General features: G+C 36.5%; 1 protein-coding gene across 3 annotated transcripts in view; it reads left to right on the forward strand.

Annotated features, from left to right (window-relative positions):
- The window catches only part of NLGN4X (neuroligin 4 X-linked), a 137414-nt gene that overhangs the window by 18543 nt on the left and 94543 nt on the right, over positions 1-24328 (forward strand). The window contains exons 3-4 of one of the 3 annotated variants that reach the window (XM_072852987.1): positions 7582-7606; positions 15104-15117. The exons of the other annotated variants lie outside the window; for them this stretch is intronic. Of the exons in view, the coding sequence (XP_072709088.1) occupies positions 7582-7606; positions 15104-15117 (39 nt within the window). The remainder of the gene's footprint in view (positions 1-7581; positions 7607-15103; positions 15118-24328) is intronic. 3 annotated transcript variants of the gene reach the window in all.

The raw sequence follows: 24328 nt of genomic DNA on the forward strand, positions 1-24328 counted from the left end.
TGTCAGAGTAGAAGAAAAAGCAATGTTGTATAAAGTGAAGTTTATTCTATGCTAAGACCATACTGTTTAAAAGTATATCAAACAAATAAAAGTTTAATGAATCCCAGAAATGGTGATTTCATTGTGCTATTATTGGTGCATATGCAGATTCCAGAGGTATTTTGCCAATGGTGTGGGTTTGCCTAAGCAAAACTGCTTTTTAGGAGTTAGAGTGGTTGTCTAAAACAGGATAAATAATTTTTGATTTGTATTTTATTTACAGATTTGCCACCAAGGGGCAAAGTCCTTTTGTTGCATTGCACACATTTATAATATAAACTATGTTGTAGCCTTTAGGCTAATATGAGGTTTAAAAGCAAATATTCTCAGACTTGTAACATTTTTTTTCTGGGGTGGATTCAGGTAAGAGGAGAACAGAAGAGAAGTGGATTCTCTTTTATTCACTATAAACATTTAAGGCATTTATCTAGAGTATGGCAGACAATCTGTCTGTTTCCTCTGCTAGGGGAACACGAACCCACACGTTCCTTGCAAGAGGAAAATGCTTCCACCACCATACAACGGGGTATTCCAGAGCGGCTTTTCTTAGTCCTTTCCATTTTGAGGCCATCAGATTGTTGTATGTTTGTTGATCTAGACAGCATCACAGAAAGGGTTGTTCAGGTGCTGTTGAGGGAGGAATACATCTGTTTTCTGATTCCTTCTTCAGTAATACTTACCTATTGTTAGCTTTAGGTGTGGGAAATGAAACTGCCTCAACAAGAAAGTTTGAGGTTTTGAAGAAACAGAGTAAATACTTCAATATAAAACATATCAGTTTCAAAAGCAGCTAAAATCAATATCTCTTTCTTTTAAACCTCCTTTGACACTGTCAAATTCTTCCTCAAGTCCTTTTTCTTTTCTGTCTTGCCACTTTTAAGATTTAATCTCTTGACACCTTTGTTGGAATGTAAATAAACTTTACTGCATTCAGTTCTCACTGTTTTTCTCATTAAATCTTGTTTGTTTTTTTTTTAATACTAAATAAATAAGACTTTCTTTCTTCCCTGGCAATTTTCATTGTGCAAGTTTTATGCTCTACTCCAACCTCATACAAATATTTAATGGATTTCACCCTTCCATTGTGTGGACAGTGTTGTTTCTTTGCTGCCAACAGAGTTTTTGTGCGCCACCAATGCTAAACTGTGTGAACAAAACACTACTACCACTATGTATAATAAGAAAAACATAAAAGAAAATCACAAAAATGTTTTCATAATGTAAGTTAGAACTAGCTTTTAATTTGGTCCTGTGGAATCACCATATCTTAATTTGTATATCTTAACAGATGAAATTCATAAGAACAGAGAACCATGCCTTTTCCCTGCTCCTGCCCTCTCTGGTATTTAGTGTTCTGAGAGCTCTTACGTAGTAATCATAAATAATAATAATTTGGATACAAAGAAATTAACACTAGTTTCTTAGACATTTGTACCTTTGGTCTCCTATTCAATTCCTCTGACTCCCTGCCTTTCACAATGTTCCCAGATCTTTCCATGTCCCATGTGGCAATTCAAGGCAGCGAGAGATAGCATCATTTTGGGTATTCCTGACTTACACACCAGCTGGGCTGGACTGGTTGATATGGTCATGCTGGTTGGGCTGCCAATTGTTGCAGTAGAGAAGGAAGAGTTCCTGAGTCAATCCTTGCTTTCCTCAGAGGCAACATTAGTTTGGATCTCTGCTATTCAGACTGCAGATGTTTTTTGCGAAACTTTTAGCAACACAAGGCATTGAAACTGAAGCTGAAATTAATTAACAGTGTAATTATTTGTAGAGAAGGAGAGACGTAATTCCAGGAGGCTCATTGGCCTATGAAACCAAGTGAAAAATGTAATTGCTAGATAAATCTTACAGTCTTTCTCAGAAAAATTCTAGACCAGCTATGCGTATGGCAGTCACAAAAATGAAGACCTTCCATCCTAGTTGTGATGGGATGTTTCAAACCAATTTGTGTAATTAATAAGCTTGATAAAAGAGTTGTTATTTGTAAAGAATAACATATATACTCTAGTATAAAAAAATACCAGGAAATTGTCAATATGCATGGAATACAGGGTAGTATTGTTTATCACTAATAACTAACAGAGAGCAGCAAAACTCCCATGGACCAAATTTACTGTTTGCCTGTGAAGTATCATATGAATAACAACATTAGAGATAGACTAGAACCAAAAGGACTCTTGCTTTCTCTTCTAGAACCTTAATTAAAGCAGCAGAGTAAAATTTTTTGCATAGTAAAGAGATTTAATGGTGTAATTAGAATAAGAAAATAGTTCATGAATTTCTCTATGAGAAATCTAAGGATAAATCCTTATTAAATTTTGGACTGAAAGTTTGCTTACCGTTACCTATTTCAGTACAAAGGTATGACATAACTAATGTTTTCTTATTATTATGTTGTTCTTGACCAAACTGAACACAGTGATAATCCTAATGATGTAACTATATGTCAGATGCTTTGGAAAATTCATTTTAGCTACATTGCATTTCCAGAGATAGTTCTTTTTGTAGCAAGTACCCAGTATTACAAATAAAAAAAACCAACCCCCCAAAAATAGTGTAGGGATACCAGCTTCCTTCAAAGCTTGTCAGGATGGTAACTTTGTACAAATGTTCAACTCAAATGTTGCAGCTATTTCCACAGAAATGAATGCTAGTCAAAGGTGGAAGAAACAAGACACTGTGCATTTATAAGAGTGTATACTGAAGGTGTGTGCTTCATGCAGATGTGACACCCTTCCCTGTTGTTTAATTGTATCTCTCTAAGTGGATGTCGAATTTGTCTTTTTGTGGTTACCCAAAAATATATATCAGAAAGTCTGAGATTTCCTCAGTCTTCTCAACATTAGAAATTAAGAACATGTGAGACCCCCACATGAAGCCTGCACATGAAGTCCTACCTACAGTCAGCTGTGGTGGAAAGCTTCATGACAGCAGATATGGTTGTTGCAAGTGTGGATGTGTAGTTCAGGGCAGGAGCCGGTGGACGTGGACCCCAGGTGTGAGTCTTTCACCACAGACCACATTGCAGATTCATTTCCTAGGTACAGCTCGGTACCAGTGGTGTGCGAGGTGATAATTACAGCAAGGGATTGTAAGTCCAGGATGATTGTCACTGAAAATTATCAAAGGGCATGGCATTCGGGACTTCACTGGTCTGAAGCTGTCTGAAAAGAATATAGATAAATAAATGGTATGTTTACTCTGAGGAATAGGAATAGAACGGTACAGATGAGGTGAATTCAGATTCATTAGTTTATATTTTGGCGGTGCGTTTTCAGACATGTTGGACTATTTTAGCTGAGTTTGCACAACTATATATATATTTTGTTTTGTTTTGTTTTGTTTTGTTTTCCTTTGAAGACAATTCAAGTAAAAGGCTACGTAAAGTAGAGTTTATAAATTTTTATTTGGAAATCTAAATCATAGTACAAGTTTAGGCTTCTGAACTATATTTGTCTATGACTAAATTTTTGTAATAATGCAGCTTGTTTTTACAAGGGAAAGAGAGGAACTAATCAATCAGCTTTAATTTGTATTTTTCTTGTTCACAATAATTAGAAAAAATAATATTTCATTTAATGAAATAAACCAAATGATAGCTTAATTTCTTGTAAATAGTAGTAATTCACTTTGGCAGTATTGGAGAGTCATTAGAAACGGATTAATCTGTGTGCAGGTATTTAAACTAATACTTCATTTACCTCAGTTGTACCTGCAAAGAAAGCCATTATTGTACCACTGTATTGTTTCATTAAATTCTAACAAAAATTGTATATTTGTAATGCTGTAAGGAAAAGGATTTTTTCTCCAGCAATTTTTTTCCCCTATGTAAACATTGCTATTTGATAGTACCAAATTCCTGGTACATATTCAAAGCAGATGCCATCAAAAGGAAAAGGATCTGTTTGTTAACTGGAGAATTTAAATGTCTTAATTTTGTTTAAAGAGGCTACTTTAATAATCATGCAAAACTATACATATATATATATAAAGCAGCCCTTAGAAATACAAGGTGTTTCAGAGAATGAATATAATACAGGTACTAGAGGCAAAACCTTGAGACAATGTTGTCACTATAAAAGACAGTACTCTTTTAAATATTCCTATGCTTACCCTAAGCTTACCCCAAATAAACCTATATATCTACAATGTGCAGTGCTATGTGGGGAACATAATGAGTTGCTCCACCTAAACTAAGTGTTCTTGCCATTTATCACAGCTAATTAACTTGAGTAGGAAGAGTGTGATATACTTTTTCTGCTTCTAGTCGTCAATAAGCCTGTTTTGTGCTAGCTCAGGGATCTCTGTACATTGCTACTTCACACATTGCAGACAATCTCTTAGGGACTCATTAAAGCCATTTTATTTTTCCCCATATTTGAAACTTCTGTGTGTTGCCTGGATTGTATATTTATTAATGTAACCGTCTTTATTTTACAAGTATGTTACTCTCTTGAAAGCTAATCTGCATTTTAGTATTACATTTCAAAGTTTTTTTCCAGTTTTCTATCTAGTCAATGCTTTACCACTTAGTGATGTAATCTGTAGGGTTGGGTTATTTTCTTTAAGTAATAGGCTGGACAGTAGAAACTGTTTACAAGAGAATTGTAGATATACGTTTTAGAACTAAACTGCTTAGTGAGGGGCTCATAAATCCTGCCTTTCACTGGTGGCATAAATTGCTTCCTGGAGAGGCTTCCTTTCTCTAGTGCCTGATGAGGCTCAGTTTTTTTTCTTTTTTTAGAGGCCTAAATTAGGTTTTGAAAGTAAAAATTTTTACAGCCTCTAAGTATATGTAGATAACTAGGGCTTAGTTATTTGCTCCCCAGTTCTCTGTTCTTTTTCTAGTATTGCACAATAGTATTCTGTGAGTAATTACATTGATTTCCAGCTATTTCTAGTAATTTAACATGAAGTATATGGAAAGAGAGCAGATTTTTAACTTTGTGATTAATTCGGGATTAAATCATCTTCACAAAGATAGTCATTGATGTGTGTAGGAAAAAAATTAAGGATGTGAAATCTGGAGCCTGGACTTGGAGCTACTCCTAGTTGTCACATTTTTTACATTAGCTATGAACAGGAGAAACCAAACATAACTTCCTTAACTGGGAATTGGCATGCGTCACAGGATCTACAAGATCTAATGATATGCAGTTTACTTTTTCTTAGCAAATTTAAACCTCAGATCTGGATTTTGATCAGAAGCTGTATAGCTGTTCAGGATGCTTTGAAAAAATAGTGAAAATGTTATGTATGCACTGTTTGTTAATTTAACTAATCTATTTATTTTCTTTACTGATATTCTTCATTTCTTCTCATGAAATTAATATTTTGCATGTTTCCAGTTCACTTGAATAAGTAGTTTATGTACTCATGCGTGGATTTCTGACTTTTGTTGTTCTCTGACTCTTTCTGATTACTTTGAACATAGTATAAAGCATGAAAATATTCCACTATGGCCATTTATTCTGAAGTTTGCTCAAACAGTTACCTTTCTTGTTCCTCTAGTGTTTCTGATAGGTCATTGGTTTCCTGTTCAATTCCTGCCCCAAGGCAATACAACTACTTTATATGATATTAGATATAACCAGGTTATTCAATTGTGTGTGCCACGTATGGACTTCGATTAAGTTGTCCTGGATTTTCAAAAGTGAACTTGACAGTAGCTTTTGGCCCATAGCCATCACACTGTTTCCAGAATGAATTCCCAAGGGAACAGGATTGAAGCTAGTGTCTTGCAGTGTGGTCTGAGGCAACTAGGTGATAAAGGAAGGCAGTCAAGAAGAACAAGCATTTCTTTCTTTGTACACCACATCAGGGAGTAATAAAGGTCTCATCAGAGGTTTCATGTAAACATGGTTCATTTTTTTATTACCTGAACTATTAATATAAGCTCCTGTTGTTAGGACTTGCTGTTTGCTTTCTACACATTCTCTTCCAGTCATATATGGCAACTTTGGAAAGGGGCTTTAATGCTGGAACTGTTAAGGGTAACTTATATGAGCAACACGGTTTAGCTTGTCATGGATTTTTGGGACCATGTTCTGCTGTTAAAACAGCTTATTCAAAATTCAGTCCCTAGAAAATAATTTCTACTTATCTATAGGTATCCCATTTATTTGGATGGACTACCAGAAGTAATCAGAAGTAAGAGTTAGCAGCACAAGATGTGCAGTTTCTTCTTGTAGAAATTTAATATTTTTATTTCTCTTAAATTGCAGGTGGACTTGAGATTATAGTTCTCTGTTAAACTCATGCTTTCCTTTGTATCGTTTCCAGGTTTCTATTTGCAGTATGTATATAAGCAATGGAACAAGCAGTACCTGGACATACTTATGGTTTGTCATTCTAACAATGTTTTTAGAATGAATATGACAGTCACCCTAACAGGTCTTATGGAAAAGCTCACATTATGCTTGGTTGTACTGAGGGTAAAGGAAGGACCAAAAATTAAATAACCTATTTGCCTCTCTGCTACCTGTTGACCGTTTTTAGAACCTTTAGGATCCACAAGCACACACTCATGTGCACATACAATAGAATCCATTTCAGAAACAAGAAGATGTAAATTTAATGAGGGCTGAGGAGGCAGGATTTTAACGTACTAATTTTGTCCTTTTTTAGTTCATTTTTCCTAAGCTGCTGAAGGCCTGCTTTTCCCCCAATATTGTCTTATTACAGCAAATGGATATGATAAAATAGTTTTCATCTCACTCCATCTACACAAAATAATAATGATATTTTATGTGGAAACAGACGTATTGTTTCATAATGCTAATGAATGTAATCTGTGCCTATCCTAAAGTCAGTAGTTGTTTTTGCCACCTATATGAAGATGCATTTCTAGAAGTGCAATAAACAGTGAGATTATCATGTTTAAAATAGGGATTAGGACTTCAGTACCACAGCAGTGAAAATACTGACAATGTAATGACAGGACAAATAATTTTCAGTGTTCTATCATGAGGAGAAAAGTTTATATCTACAACATTCAAGATAGTAAATCATGTTATGCAAATAAATTTGTGGTGGGGTCAAAACTCCATGAGACTAGAACTTTTAAAGGCATTATTAGGTCCCACATGGCCCTGCTGTATCTCAGCTAGCTATGTACTTAATTTTAAATTTCAAATAAATATGACATTGTGGTTAGTTTGCAAATATGTGAATGCAACTATAAACAAATATCTGTGAAGCTGTACATCAGTTAAAAAAAAAATACACTTATCTACTCAGAATCGATTTTCCTATGCCAGGGTGCATTTTTTCAATTTCTGCATCATAGAGTCTACTCTCAGACTGTATATTCCACCTGTTTTTTCCATTGCAAATGTGAAATATGATGGCACAAACTTCATAAATCAAGACACAGTTTTGCCAACGTCTTATCTTGTGGGTGACAAACCGCTGAAGCTTTCATTCTGCTAGACTCTACTTATTCCTCATTATTAGAAGCCTGATTATTATAACAGCTTCTCACATCATGAATCCTTGCTGCTTGGGTGCAGGAAGGACATAGTACTTTTCACTAAGGTAGCAGAAGATTCCAGAATAAACTGTCCTACTAATTATAAGAAAATGTAGATGTTTTAGCATAAGCCTTAGAGCAAGTTAATCCATAAACCTAAATTTTTCCTTTAAAGGGTTTACATAATCTATAAAGGAAGACTTTTCAGCTTACTTAATGTTTATGGGATTCTGACCTGATTCAGAGTTTAACATTCTTGCTTTAGAAAAGAATGAGTCTTTGCTGGAGTCAATGATATGAATAATTATTTATGGCTAGATTGTGCCTTTAAGCAAAACCTTGAGTGAAAGCTAATGCATAATTAGCATTGTCCCAGAAGGAGCCCTGGAAGGTATAGTGCCTTAGGGACAACCTTCAAGCTCTTTTTCTTCCCTTCTTGCTTCAGGGATTCAGTTATTTTAACACAGCAGAGTTAAAAATTGATTGCTGTTCAAACACAGCATCTAAAGATTGTATTCCTCATGTAAACCTACCCATATTAATACAATTACTCTGCCTGCACCACGGTATTTACATTTATTTTTTTTCCCTTTAGAATAAGTCATTTAAGATGTAACCCTTTACTCTTATTCTACTTTCTGTAAAACTGGCTCCAAATTGACCTGATTTCAGAGGGTCTATATGCCTGATAGGTATATAGACTTTTCCTAAGTACCAGAATCAAGACCCCATTCCAGAACTTGTTTGTCTTTCTTTTGTCAGGAGACAAAAGGAGAAGGACTAGGAAGAATATGAACAGAAATCAGATGAAATATTTCTTTTGCAACTTGGAGTCACATATTTTTGAGAATCAGCTGTATTGAGTGTCTTGAGGATTGTCACTCATTGGCATCTACTCTTTTATCAATTGTAGCTCCTGCTTCCTGATGACAATACCACTCTGCTTTCCCACTCCATTCTTAGAGACTGAATTAGTGTTTATCTTTCTCCAGCAAATTCTTAATCCTTCCTTCTCTGCTAATGACTTCTCACTTGCTTAAATATTTCAGAGAAGTAGATACATCCTTTTCGTACTGCAGCTGTACCAGCAAACAAAGTCACTGCTTGTCACCTTCCAAGATAGCAATTGCTGCCTCTGCTAGTGAAGCTACTCAGATGATTGTCTCCTAACCCATTTCAGTCAGAGTGTTTTAGCTTAATCGGTTTAAAGAGTTGTTCTTTGTTAACTTGACACATTTTTGTCTGAGATGAGCTCTGGAAAAATCATATGTGCAGTTGAATTAGCTTCTAGCAAGAACACAGTAATAAGCAGATGACAGAAGGTGCAGAAAGGTTAGGGTTTGGTCCAGAAATGGTAAATGCTTTCATGACTGTAACTGCCAATGGAACAGGATGCGTATTCACATCTAAATTGAAGACCAACCTTAAAAAAATATTCCATTTACAATCAGTTCTTCAAGAGAAAGTTATATTATCTGTTTGTACGTGTGCCTGTGTGTGTGTTGTGCAAGCTATAAGCGTGCAAGGTGGAGAGCAGAGTAGAAAATCAGCAAGACTCTATACGGCCTCTGTATATACCTTTTGCAAAGATAGGCAGAATGGGAGAAACATTAACTGAACATAAACAAAAACAACAGTGAAAATGCAGTGGGTTCAGTAGATTACATATAATTTATGCTCAAATATGGCAGCAGAAAAAGCAAGAGCATACTGGCATATGACATCAGATTCTCCTTGCTAGACTTTTTGCATCCCACGCTAATGGCCATTTCTCCGTCTAAACTTGAGTATTAAGGAGTATGTGATTAATAAAAAAGTTGATGGTTTTGTGAATATGCCATTCATCTCTCCTATATTTAATCATTTTGAAAAAAGAGTATTTCCCAAGGGATAGCACAGAAAAACAAAGTAGGAAATAACAAACTTACTGTGGTCTATGACAGGGAAAAGCTACAACTGTGCATTCAAATATCTATCACATTTTCAAATAGATGATATCTGGAAAAATTGCCCATAGATAAATCCAGATGCTTCTGCTCAAGCACTAGGGAGTGGCATCAAGGCTAGACTAAGAAAAGAAAAGAAGGGGCAAGGTGAGACAAAGATCAGGCTTGCTTGGTTTTAGTCTTATCAATTAGGCAAATGATTACAGTTGGTGTGCAATATTTGGCTTTAATCACAGTTGCTGCTGCTGCCCCAGCTATCTGAATTCCCTGCTGGGCACCAGCTCCACCATCAACCACATTTTAGCCGCTACAGATTCCAGCATGTGCATTGGAGACACTGGCGATGGGGCTGTTTTGATACTTTCATCAGCCTGCTGCTGCATGGAAATAATTTCTTCACCTAGAGCCAAAGCCTTGTTTGGTAGTACAAGAGCATTACACCCATGACATATAGGAAAAGCTTACCCTAAACCCCTACCTTAAAGTTCTATTTAACACATTCCATAAAAAAAAAGAAACTCTGATTGAACAGAAAGATGTATTTTATCCTTAAAGAGGAAACATGGTTATAGTGAGAATGAAGCACCTGATATTTCTCCCCTGATTTACTTGCTCCTTAGTTTGCTATATAATATATTCATGTGGGTGGCTTTTCATATTGTCATCAGACCAAGCCTATCTGCATGTTCTACCCATTTGTTTTATATATTTAGAATACATTTTGGTTCTATTTGCCTTCCTTCTTTTTCTTAAAACAAGGAAATGTCTATTCATGAACAACCAGAAATACCATAGCAATACAATAATTTTAATTAACACAGCCAAACCTCTCTTGACCACGGTGATCATGTGGACAAGCTGAAAAAGTGCTGATTGAATGCGATGTGTGCATTGCATTGCGGCGGGTTACATCACTAGTCGTAACATGATGTAACCCAACGCAGCATGATGTAAGCGTCGTGATACATTGGAGATTTAAAGAAACATCAGCATTCCTTTGTGTCCCTCTGCCCCTTCCCAGGAATGTGCTGTCATTCTTCGTCTAGTAATTAATAACCCGTCCCCGTTGCCAGTCTGTGAATGCTCATGTCTTATTCTTATTCTTACTTATATGAATAGTCTCCCTTCTAATTATGGGTAATGCAGCTTCAATCCTTAAAAGACAGATGTTTTTTTTTTTTCTATGTACGTATAGGTACAGTTGCTCTCTGTCAGTTATCATAGATTTCTGATGAAAATTTTTTAAAAATAATCATGCTATATTTAAAAATGTTTCACAGATCTGAAGATTAAAAATAATTTATTCTAATTTTTTAATTTTGTAGCTAAATCTACAGAGTTGAAATACTTTTGATTTGCATTGCCAGTTGCATGTGGGAAGGAGTGCCAGGCTCACAGCTTTTCTTTTTTTTTTTAATTGCAACTTGATGCATTTTTTACAACACCATTGCAGCTCTGAATCAGTTCAGCCTGTCTTCTGCATGGATGTTAGGGTGATTTGCCTTGTGCTTCCTATTGCCATTGCTTCATTCAGGATAGATCTTTCTGTGTTTCTTTTATTACTGTGTCCTTTCTGAAAGTAGGTTAGCAGGCACATACTTACACTGCAAATTTGAATTAACGTTAAAAACTTAAGATGCACTTCTTTTGTGTATTTGTGTACAAGTAATTGTGTGCTTGGCTTTTATGTTTTGAGGAAGTCTGTTTTAAGACAACTGTGAAACACGCATAATTTTCTAAATATGAACGGAGGCCCACATTTTATCCCCTAACAAAACAGTATTTCTTTTATGATGCTAAAGGTGGAAGAGAATATGATCAAATAATACAGTAAGTTTTAAAGGCGGAATAAAAATGAAACAACAAAAAAAACCTTTCAGGAAACTTTATTCTATGATTCTATGATTCCAGGTGAGGACTAGGGACAGTAACAAGTCCTGTCTTCAATCCTAATATCACTCTAGCATCTGCTTTTGATTTCACTGCTGTCACATCTTGAATAACTACGTTGTTATGAAAGTCAATTTAGTCCATGACACTATTAAAAACTGAAGTCGAAAGTGTTGTATGAGACCACACCAAAAAGTTTTATCCTGTTCCTTTCTCTCAAACTGGCATCTCTGTCTTGCATCAGGGTAAGGAATCCTGATGGTGCAAGAGACTTCTGTCTCAATTAAACTTCACTGGAATTTTCTTCCCAGATAGTTTGGTGTCTGATCTATGCTGTGAAACACACAATTCATTATCTCTGCCCCATAAGCTTAATTTTAAACACAAAGCAGTCCCACTTATCTCAATAAAATTAGACATAACTGTCAGTTTTGTCTTTGTTGAGTTGTTGGTGTCAGTTATATGGTGTAACATGCTTAAAAGTTAATACAAAATGCTAATAAATATATGGTATTTCTGTGTGTTATGACTTCATTGCTTTTTTTAAGTATCTACCATTGTTGAGCTGTTGAAGATTAATAGCTTTTAAATATATTCAATTATTTAAAGGAATTCAACACTCCTTGTATTCAAAGAAAAGTCGTCTCACTTCATACATGCTATAAGTGAACAATACAGTAATGGTATCCCTTTTATTTTTCTGTTCTCTAGATGTAATTGAGGGTTCTAACTGAATCTCTTTTCATACAAAACCATTTTTGTCTTCCAGCAATATACTGGACTTTCTATTTTTGCTATGTTCTGTGCAAAAATGAAACTGGATGTGAATGTATTGTTCCTGATGAGACCTGCCATATAAGCTTATTATACATTAATGTACAAAATTACTGTATTTTCAGAATTACTTCATGCTGTGCTTTGACATTCTGAGTGTTGTATTTGGCTATTTTTTTAAGGTTCTCATTGCTATGACAAGAGTAACACCCAAGCCTTTTTCTTTGGAAGTCATGGATAATTTGGAATCTAACAAGTCTGTATCTGGTTCAAGTTATTATTTCCACTGTGCATGACTATTAGTTTTTAAACATATTACTGTATAGGTACCTCCATCTCTGTGCTAAGCTTACTTTTTATTCAGAGAGAAAAAAGAGAAAAAAACGCACCTTGTTTGCAATTCATGTTAACCTGGGGCAGACACTCTTTATCTCCAGTGCACCAGGACAGCTATGACTCAGTCGCCATCACAGCAACGTGGTGGGATGATTCTCATGACTGGAGTGCTGCAAGGGATGGCTATAAGCTCTTCATAAGGGACAGGCAAGGAATGAGAGGCAGAGAGGTGGCTCTGTATGTTAGGGAGTGTTTCGATTATGTAGAACTTGGCGATTATGATGATAAGGTCGAGTGCTTATGGGTAAGGATGAGGGGGAAGGCCAACAAGGTGGATATCCTGCTGGGTGTCTGTTACAGAACACCCAACCAGGATGAAGAGGCAGATGAAGCATTCTATAAGCAACTGGCAGAAGTCTCACAATCGCTAGTCCTTGTTCTTGTGGGGGACTTCAACTTACTGGACGTCTGCTGGAAATACAACACAGCAGAGAGGAAATAGTCTAGGAGGTTCCTGGAATGTGTGGAAGATAACTTCCTGACACAGCTGGTAAGCGAGCCTACCAGGGGAGGTGCCTCGCTTGACCTGCTGTTTACAAACAGAGAAGGACTGGTGGGAGATGTGGTGGTTGAAGGCCATCTTGGGCTTAGCGACCATGATATGGTAGAGTTCTCAATTCGTGGCAAAGTAGGAAGGGGGATGAGCAAAACCACTACCATGGACTTCCAGAGGGCAGACTTTGGCCTGTTCAGGACACTGGTTGAGAGAGTCCCTTGAGAGACAGTCCTGAAGGGCAAAGGGGTCCAGGAAGGCTGGACATTCTTCAAGAAGGAAGTCTTAGAGGCGCAGGAGCAGGCTGTCTCTGTAAGACGAACCAGCGGGGAAGATGACCGGCCTCTGAACAGGGAGCTTTTGCTGGGACTCAGGAAAAAAAGGAGAGTTTACCACTTTTGAAAGAAGGGGCACGCAACTCAGAAAGAGTACAGGGATCTCATCAAGTCATGCAGAGAGAAAATCAGAAAGGCAAAAGCCCAGCTAGAACTCAATCTGGCCACTGTTGTAAGAGATAATAAAAAATATTTTTACAAATACATTAACAACAAAAAGAGAGCCAAGGAGAATCTCCCTCCATTATTGGATGCGCAGGGGAACATTGCCACCAAGGATGAGGAAAAGGCTGAGGTACTTAATGCTGCCTTTGCCTCAGTCTTTAATAGTCAGACCAGTTCTCCCCAGGGTATTCAGCCCCCTGAGCCAGAAGACAGGGACAGAGAGCAGAATAAACCCCCCATAATCTAGGAGGAAGCAGTTGACGACCTGCTACGCCACCTGGACACTCACAAGTCTATGGGGCCGGATGGGATCCACCCAAGAGTACTGAGGGAGCTGGCGGAGGAGCTTGCCAAGCCACCTCCATCATTTATCAGCGGTCTTGTTTAACAGGGGAGGTCCCAGATGACTAGAGGCTTGCCAGGGTGACACCCATCTACAAGAATGGCCAGAAGGAGGATCTGGGGAACTACAGGCCTGTCAGCCTGACCTCGGTACCGGGGAAAATAATGGAGTGGTTCATCTTGAGTGCTCCCAGCAGGCATATGCAGGCCAACCAGGGGATCAGGCCCAGCCAGCATGGGTTCAGGAAAGGCAGGTCCTGCTTGATCAACCTGATCTCCTTCTATGACCAGGTGACCCGCCTAGTAGATGAAGGAAAGGCTGTAGATGTTATCTACCTGGACACCAGTAAAGCCTTTGACACTGTCTCCCACAGCATTCTCCTAGAGAAGCTGGCAGCTCATGGCTTAGGCAGGTGTACTCTTCGCTGGGTAAAAAACTGGCTGCATGGCCGATCCCAGAGAGTTGTGGTGAATGGACTTAAATCCAGTTGGCAGCCGGTCACAAGCGGTGTTCCCCAGGGCTCAGTATTGGGGCCAGTTCTGTTTAATATCTTTATTAATGATCTGGACGAAGGGATTGAGTGCGCCCTCAGTAAATTTGCAGATGACACCAAATTGGGCAGGAGTGTTGATCTGCTTGAGGGGAGGAAGGCTCTGCAGAGGGACCTGGACAGGCTGGATCGATGGGCCAAGGCCAATTGTATGAACTTTAACAAGGCCAAGTGCTTGGTCCTGCACTTGGGTCACAATAACCCCATGCAACGCTACAGGCTTGGGGAAGAGTGGCTGGAAAGCTGCCCAGCAGAGAAGGACCTGGGGGTGCTGGTCAACAGCTGGCTGAACATGAGCCGGCAGTGTGCCCAGGTTGCCAAGAAAGCCAATGGCATTCTGGCTTATATCAGAAATAGTGTGGCCAGCAGGACTAGGGAAGTGATCATGCCCCTGTACTCGGCACTGGTGAGGCTGCATCTCAAATACTGTGTGCAGTTTTGGGCCCCTCACTACAAGAGAGACATTGAGGTGCTGGAGCGTGTCCAGAGAAGGGCAATGAAGCTGGTGAAGGGTCTGGAGCACAAGTCTTATGAGGAATGGCTGAGGTAACTGGGATTGTTTAGTCTGGAGAAGCAGAGGTTGAGGGGAGACCTTATCACTCTCTACAACTACCTGAAAGGAGGCTGTAGCAAGGTCGGTGTCAAGTCTTTTATCCCAAGTAGCTAATTATAGGATGAGAGGAAATGGCCTCAAGTTGTGCCAGGGGAGGTTTAGATTGGATATTAGGAAAAATTTCTTTACTGAAAGAGTGGTCAAGCATTGGAACAGGCTGCCCAGGGAAGAGGTTGAGTCCTCATCCCTGGAGGTATTTAAAAGATGTGTAGATGTGGCACTTCGGGACATTGTTTAGTAGGCATAGAGGTGTTGGATTGATGGTTGGACTCGATGATCTTAGAAGTCTTTTCCAGCCTTAATGATTCTATGATTCTGTGATTGACTGCAGAGTGAATAAGTCATATTTCATAGGCATTTATATGTATGTTTGTCTTCAGTTCAAAAAGTAGCACCTTAAGTGTCATCTATCATTTATCTAACTTTATAAGCTCTCTTTGAAGATATTTGTATTGTCTCTGGACTTGGCTTATGTAGTTTCTGTTACTGGAAAATTGTACAATATTGTAATTCATCCCCTTTTCCAGATCATTAACAGAATGTTAAACAACATCAGATTAATATAGAGAGTGTTTCACTACACCATTAATCTTTTGCTATGTTGAAAATTGACCTCTGGTTACACCTTAACATACTCTGTGTAGCTTGTTTTTAATCCATGAAATTACTTCACTTCTTTCTTTGTGAATAATTCTGTTCTCAACATCTTCCCATGGAAAAGGATTTATAAAAGACTTTTTGAAAACCCAAATAAATTTTATTGACAAGTTTCTTTTATCAAGTATTCTATGGAGAGGCCTGAAGATTTCTAGCAGATCAAAGAGCAATGCTTTTTTTTTTAAAGACAGCTGTGGGTTATTTTCTATCTATGTATCTAAATGCTTTATGATCCTTTTAATTTCTCTTTTCCTTAGGCTATAGTAATATTATTTTTCTTTATTTTAATATGGACATTATCTGTTCCTACTAATCTTCTATTACAGTAGCTTATTTTAATTAGACACTGAAGTATTTCACTGGAAGATCAATAATTTTAACTTAAAACCCTTTTTGAGTATAAAATACTGGTTTATCCTTAATGCATCTAAGGATATAGGTGCTAGTGTTTACTCTTCTGACTCTTCAGTTTATCAAACTATGGCTTGTTGTAACTCTCTTTTATGTATCTTTAATTCCTGGGTACTCTAAGAGAAATGCATAGTATCTTGTTGCTTCTTGTAAAACTAGATACCTAGATAAGAAAAAGAGAGTAGATGTAGAACAAAGTAAGATTAACAAATATGAAATCAGAGGAACTGAAATAGCATTAAATTATTACTGAATGCTGAAGGTGGGTAATAACTGAAGACAACATGGGGTTGAATTAATTTTGATAGTCTAGGGTGGTAGAGTATGTATTATGGGTAATCAAGTATGACCCTAAGGTAAAGTTAACTGAAAAAATAAAATATCATGAAATAAAAGAATGAGGGAAAAGAAGGATCAAAATCTCATAAGGAAGAAGTAAGAGCATCATTTTAGAAAGCTAACCAGTGTGAAGAAAAGGATGGTGCTAGAGGATGCAATAACATGTAAAGGAATGAAGAAAGAATTGGAAGAAAATAACTTGTCAGATGATGTCACTTTCTTGGTGTGGAAATCCATGAGATACTCTTGAGAGAGGGAACATTATCAATTATTTTAATGGTCTGTTTTGTACTGCTGATATTAATGGATTTGGAACCTATTTTCAAAAGCAAGAGCCTGAATCACAAATTAAGGGTTGTTACTGGAATTGCTGCTTTTTACAACAGAAATTCATAATAAAGGGAAGAGGGAAGCCATATAGAGACCTGTGAAATGAGATACTAAAATGAAATCTGGTAAAGTCAATATGGGACAGAGAAGGGCAATGCACTTTGATTACCAGGAAAATTATATCATCAGAGTTAAAATGTGGGTGACAGCAAAGGTTTATTTAAATGCTAAAATGTGGAAAGATGTTTGCACTGAACTCTAGATGCAAGTTTTGCAGAATGTCCCATCATAGTTTTGTTTCAGGAATTATGAAACATATGCTAAAACTAATGTGTCATAGATTTTAGAAAACGTGCAAAATAAAAACACACCCCTCTGTAATGCTGGGCACGCTTCTTTTTATGCAGCCAAGGGTACGACTGGCTTTCTGGGCTGCAATTGCACATTACCATCTCATGTCCAATTTTTTCATCCACCAGTATCCCCAAGTCCTTCTCTGCAGAGCTGCTCTCAATCCATTTGTCCTCAGTCTGTATTGATATTGGGGATTGCCTAGATTCAGGTGCAGGACCTTGCACCTGACCTTGCTGAACTTCATGAGGTTCACATGGGCCCACTTTTCAAGCCTATCAAGGTCCCTCTGGAAAGCATCCCTTCCCTCAAGCGTATCAACTGCACCACTCAGCTTGGTGTTATCTGCAAACTTGCTGAGGGTGCACTCAACCCCACTATGTCGTTGATGAAGATATTAGATAGTATTGGTCCCAGTACAGACCCTTGAGGGACACCACTAGTTATTGGTTTCCACGTGAACATTAAGCCACTGACTGTAACCCTTCGCGAAGATAGCAGCCATGCAGCCAATTCCTTATCCATCAAATAGTCCATCCATCAAACACATATCTCTCCAATTTAGCAGCAAGAATGTTGTGGGGAACCATACCAAAGACCTTACAGAATTCTAGGTAGATGACATCCATAGCTTTTACTTTATCCAATTATGCAGTTACTGCATCATAGAAGGCCACTGGATTAGTCAGGCATGATTTGCCTCATTTGATTTTCTTTCTTTTCTTTCCTCCACTTTCTGTGGCCAATTTTATCAGGGTTTGCTGGAAATAAGTATGAAATTATGCACTGTGGTGCCTGAAAAGAAAACACAATGCAGTGGACATTCTCAGCATTTTCCTGTGTTGCTAAAAGATCCAGGCATGGAAGGATAAAAAGAGCGTGACAACATAGCAAACGTCACACAGACACACATGTACAACCACATGCACACAAAGTGAAACTTGAAATTTGCCTTTTGGCAGTTTCCCAGCAGAGCAACAACTACTACAAAAATCACCTTTCACCTGGTGTTTTTTTCCTTTCAAATTTTGCCTCAGTTGAAAAACAGTTGGCAGAAATCGGGTGTTCTTTAGAGTGGAGGGGAGAGTTCAAGGGCACAGAGTAAGTTCATTCTGGTACACCGTGTAGTCTTTGTCAGGAGGCTTTGAGCTTGGAGAGGAGGTTTCGTTGATGCCAGTAGAAAAATGAAGTAATACCCTGAGAGATTTGATCACAGCAATCTTTTTTGCTTTGTTTTTAAGTCTGATACCTTCTTGTTATTGCTCTTAGTGGTAGGGAAGTTGGCTGTGGTGCCAGTATTTCCATTTTGTTCCTGTAAGTGTATTTCAGTACTGATATGACTGACAGAGTAAAGACAACATATGGGCAGGTATAATTTGGACTGATGCTGTGCCAGTTCTACCTTCAGACAACCTTGCTAACTCACTTTGTCAGTGACCTTCAACATACTTAAGCTCCATGGCTTATTTTCCTGAGCAAAACTGCCCATTATAGTTAATTTCCTCAAATAGATGGTAGATGTTTTAAATTGTAAATTGCACTGACTGAGACAAGGAAACATTCAGATCTTTTTTACAGCTGAATACAAATACAGTATTAAGTTATTTTTTTTTTTCCTGCAGGAACTGAAGTACATATGACAACAGATAACATCAGCATGCATATAATAATATTGCTTAAATAAACCAAAAGAAGAAAAGCTTGACCTGTTCCTTTTCACGAGAACTATTTATACTTAGCCAAGGAAGACTGGAATTTGATTTCTCAGGAGTAATTGCATACATAATCTGTATCATTTCACATACAATTCTATATAGTTCATATATGATTCCCTTTAAATGCAGAATTCAACTTGTCTTTCTTCAGATGGAATAGTAAAATCATATTATATTATATTATACTGATATTATATCATTATATAATATTGTATGATACCAAATGGCACATACCATGTAGTAACTATATCATACAGGACTTTTTGTTATTTGCTTCTAGTTTCCTACTTCTGTCACATAATGATAATTTACAAGCTGCTGCTGTTCTTTTCTAAATTTTGCATAAAGCATGAACCCCAACATTGAAAATAAGCTTAAATTATGCTTGGAAGATTGCAAAATGGAAAACCAAAATGAGACATGAATTCTCATTAATTTTGGTCAATAGAGAAAAGGTTATTCCACCAGAACAGATAAATAATCCACAAACATAGTATGCATCAAAACCAGCTAACAAGTAATGGAGATTAGGTGGATCAGATACTAGTGAGGTCAATGCTATGGTGTTGAAGTTTGAAACTTTAAATCATGATTCTGACCAGCTGTTTTGATGCTAGCTTAATATAATTAATAATTATATAGCATGTATATATAATATATAGAATCAAAATGATCCTTGTTCAGCTTTAACATTTGTAGATGAAATCTGAGCTTTATAATATGCTCAGAACTTATGCTTTGAAGCAGTTAGAATGTAAATAATATGGAATTATGCAATTTCAGTCTGTGCTTTCTCCCTCCTCATCCCTCTTCCCTAAATTTTTTCTGTGAAAACATCCAAAAATCTTACCAAGTTGAGGACAGAAAAGTATTGCCAGAAATATTGTGTTTTCAAGCTTCAACTAGAATGGACTGAATGTATTTTTAAAGTTGTTGCTAGTACAGATTCATGAAAATCAAAATCCTCTGATGAATTTATGCATAAAGTCCTAAAACTGCTTAACTCTCATTAATGCTGCATGTACTAACTTTGTGTGCCACAAGTTGAAAACTCACAAACAATAACATGAACATAAAAGACACTTCTGTTCTGTTTCTAGATTTTTTTGTTTCAGTCTAGATCTGCTCCATTTAATTTCCAGGATTTTAGTGAGACTGGGAAGTGGTCTGCTCATGACCTCCTTGCTTCTAACCCTCTAAATCAATCTCCTGCCATTTGGATAGAGTTGCACTTTTTCTAAGTGGCCCAATCCTAATATCTTGTGGTCTTCAACTATCCTTCTGTGGAAATAACAAAAAAGTAGAATGCAAGATCTTCTTCCTTAAAAGTATGGTTTCTATGTGTTTTATTTAGAAGTCCTGGCAGTCAGTATTTCTCTTGGTATCTTCTCACAGTGTAAGTGCTTTGGGACAAGGACACTAATTTTTGTTTGGCAAAGTCATATATATTTTCAATACTGAGTAACAATGAATAAAATGTTTAAATGAACTTTCCTTTCCAGCTTCTATCTTATTTCCTAGGCATCTGCTATTCAATCCTAGGGAAAATCTTTTCTGTGCACGTACTATTTTTGGAAGTAGTAGAATAATTAAATATTCATATTTCAGATTATAAAGCTCTTCATCATATCCACCTTAGATCTGATTTTCCCTGAAATAGCTTTAGTATATTCTATCCATCTTTTATTTTAATTTTTAATTTTTTAACTTCTTTTATTAACATTTTAGCTGTTTGATAGTCTAATTGTTTAGTTGGTTTGATATTGCTAATTCCAGTAGGAATTAATGCATTGTTGTGTGTGGATGAAGATGTCATTGAAATCTAATAGAAAAAAAATTGAAAACACTGGATTATGTGCTAAAAAAACCCCAAAAAACAAAAAACAAACAAACAAACCCTGAATGAAGTTTTGCATGTATCTCCTTTGGATGTGTTATACAGATCTCCTACTTACCTGTAACTAACATTTCCATGATTCCCAAATAAAACCTAAGATGTCAGAGATCCAGTAAACATTAAAATTAGAAGTGAATATGGTGCCAAACTATTATATTATCTATTACTATGGAATAAAGTTACATTCTCACAGGATCCACTGAAATAACAAACACAATTATTTCCTGAATTCTCCAAAGGCAACTGCAAATTGAGCTTGTGTTCAAAATGAAGAATTAAATAGCTTTAAAATAATTAAAGTTATTCTTAAGAGCTGATCATTCAGGTCACAGCTTCCAGTGGTGCCTACAAATGCCCGAAGGGAGAGTTTGCACAACTTCACCAGCAGTTGTTAAATGCAGAGTATGTGCTTGTGTAGTTCAGCTGTCTGAAGAGAGGGTGTAACAGTTACCTTTAGTTATTAAAACTGGCTGTTAATTCACTTATTTTTACACGTTCATTAACATTCATTTTAAATGGGACGTAGGTACTTATCTCTCTTAAGCTTATTTGAAAGTACTCACCCTTAAATTATAGGTAGCGTTAGGTCAATATTACTGAATTCTTTCTGCAAAGTTTAGTTACCTATATTACCTAGAGTGTAGTTACATCTAGGCTTGGGAATTTTGATTAATAACAAATGTTGATTTGTGCCTTCTAATTTAGAAGTCCTATATATTCTTGGAAACTTAATTGTAGAATAATCATCATGCTAACAACCTTATGCCCCTCTGCAGCTAATTGTACCCTACCCATATCTTATACCCACTGACTTGCCAGTGCAGTATATTACACATACTTCTGGACAAGCTTTGCAGTGGGATTTATATATCCTACAGGGAGTCTCATGTTCTTGGATCTTTACTGTAGTCTTTACTGTAGACTTACTCATGTTCTCGGTCCTCAGACAGGACTGAAGCCAGCTTCATCACAGTGTTGAAGTTTATGTATATTGGTATTTTCTTTGAAGTCAACAGGACTTCTCATATGCTTAAAACTATGTGCCTAAGAGCTTTGCCAGCACAGAGCCAGCATATGTAACACAAAGGGAAAGAGTTTATTTTTAAACATTTCAGTATATAGAACTGATTGTTATATTTTGGATGTTGTAATTCAAGAAAGTAGCATGTAGGTATCTTTTCCTAATTTCAAAATGGCTTCGCTGATGAGGGAGGTGAGATGAGTGAAAGCAAATGCTGTGCTTCTGCATAGCAGTATTGTGCACTCAGACATGTTAGCATTTTTACATTCACACCTCATCAAGTGCACCAATTTAGCAGAGAAATGAATGCTATTTGAGGTCACTGCCACATTTTCATACTGACAGTGTTCCTCCTGATACATGTACAGAAAAATATGTGCTTCTGTCTGAATTAATTTAAATAACTATATGGTAGATTTATGCTTTTTAATGAGTCTTTCATTATTCAATCAGTAAGCATTGTGGGCTCAGTCCAGTCCTCTGTCAAATAGAGGAGATTCAGTTACACTGGAAGTGCAAGAAACACTCCCCTTATCTGTTGGAGGTCACTGAAAGGATAGGCTGCACAATGCCTTCTTTCTTTTGAGCCATTATAGACGGTTATGTCAAAGCAATGTACTGTATTGAGAAGACTTTAAATTCTAGATGTGGTGTAGCTTGCATAACAAAAATCCTTATTAAAAATATCACTGAATTTATGTAGCTACCTCATTTCTATATTAGCTATTAATCTTCTAAAATAATAATGATTTCTCTATTAATAATTATCAATAAAAGCAATCTGTTAAACTTTAATTTAATAGTTTTAAAAATTATTATTCTCAGTAATTTTTATTCAAAGCAATTTTTTTTGGTTAAAAATGTACCAAAATGGATTAGCACAGGATGGAAGATAATACTTACTAGTTTTACAATTTTTTCCAAGATGAATAAATACAATCTAAATAAATGCAAATATTTTCAGAATAAGAAATAGCTTTCAAGTGTGTTTCTTTTAGTAACTATGACAAGTGTCCAGTGTAAATGCCAGTGTTTCTCTTCATCATAGACCTATATTTAACAATCTTCTTAAAACGAATGGCTCGCTTTCCTAAAATGAAATATATAGAAAACTTTGAAAAGTTTGACAAAAGGGAAGAGATATTGCATTTGCTCAAAGTTACATAAGTTAAGGTTTTATTTTTTGCATCTTACTTGGAATAAGAGTCAATAGCATTTAGATTCTGAATACAGAATAGTATAATCAGAATGTAGACAGGCCAAGACTTCATGTAACAACATAGCTCCTAAGTGATAACTGTTGTTGCTATTTTTTGTAAGCTCTTTTTGGTCCTAACCAGTGATCAGTATCACATATCATCTATGTAGTTAGTTTGAAGATTTTCCCTAACCTAGAATCTGTGTGAATATTATATTTTCTTCACTGAGATGAATCCATATCAATATACTGGTGTAGAATAAACTTATAAGGAAAGGAACTCCCATATCAATCACAGAACTAATAAGTCTTATTAAATGGTAGTAAATCATTATTTCCACAACATCCCTACTTTTGAAAAGTGCTTGTATCCTTCTGTGGAACTATACAGGACAGCCCAGTCACTCTGTGTGACAATTAACATATTCCATTGCCCTGTATTGACTTGTTGGAAGATATAACCTCATTTAAGGCATGTGAAACTGAGTGATGGACTGATTTAATGCACTTGTTGTCCAGGAAAACAGCTTGTGGGAAAACAGAATTTATGGCATGGAGTAGTCATTATTTCTGTCTTTATTTGGGAGGAATAGTGTACAGAGTACTGCCATTTATAAAAAATTAAGAATTTCATCCTGCTTTCATTCTCTGTACATGGAACAGTTAATGCACAGAGAGATGCAAGCAATTTTTTCTGAAAACAAAGGTATGTGTAATCATGTAATTGAAAACTGTAGGTAACGTAGAATACAGAGCTGAAGTAATATTAGAATTCTATATTTTTTATGCAACCCCTTTTTCAACTTTAGAATTTTTCTTCTTCAATAGAAGTGTCTATGTAGATTTTTTAATTGGTTCTCTAAAACTATTTGAAAGAAGCCTGTGAAATAGCATTTTCTTTTTATTTTAATCCTCGCTAATGCATGAAACACAAAACTGTGAGGATTTTTGCTGCATTTTCTTATAGTCCATCCAATTTCAAATATGACACAAAATTTTCATTTAATTCTCTTTTCTTGAAAAGAAGCATTTCCTGGCTATATAGCAGCATCTACACATTTGCTGTGGTCTGGAATTCTAGAGATTTTTTTGTGTCTGTGTTGCAGCTGGAGTCATTAAGAACACAAATTCAATTATGTTACATGTTCCTTAGTTAAATGTTGCTGCTATACAGAGTTAGCAGTTGCAACCCAAATTTTGTTGTTGTTATTGTTAATGGTATCAGAATAATGGCCACTGTAATCATGTGTCTTCTGCTATTCAGTGATAATATAGGAAATAAAACAAAACCAAACAAATCTAATTCAGGCAAATTTAACTAAAATTCTGAGCTTTCATTGGCTCCCACATTAAAAACTAGCTAGAACAGTAGGAATCTAAGTCTCATA

Source organism: Ciconia boyciana, chromosome 1 (genome assembly GCF_034638445.1).
Source record: "Ciconia boyciana chromosome 1, ASM3463844v1, whole genome shotgun sequence".
Taxonomy (NCBI): Eukaryota; Metazoa; Chordata; class Aves; order Ciconiiformes; family Ciconiidae; genus Ciconia; species Ciconia boyciana.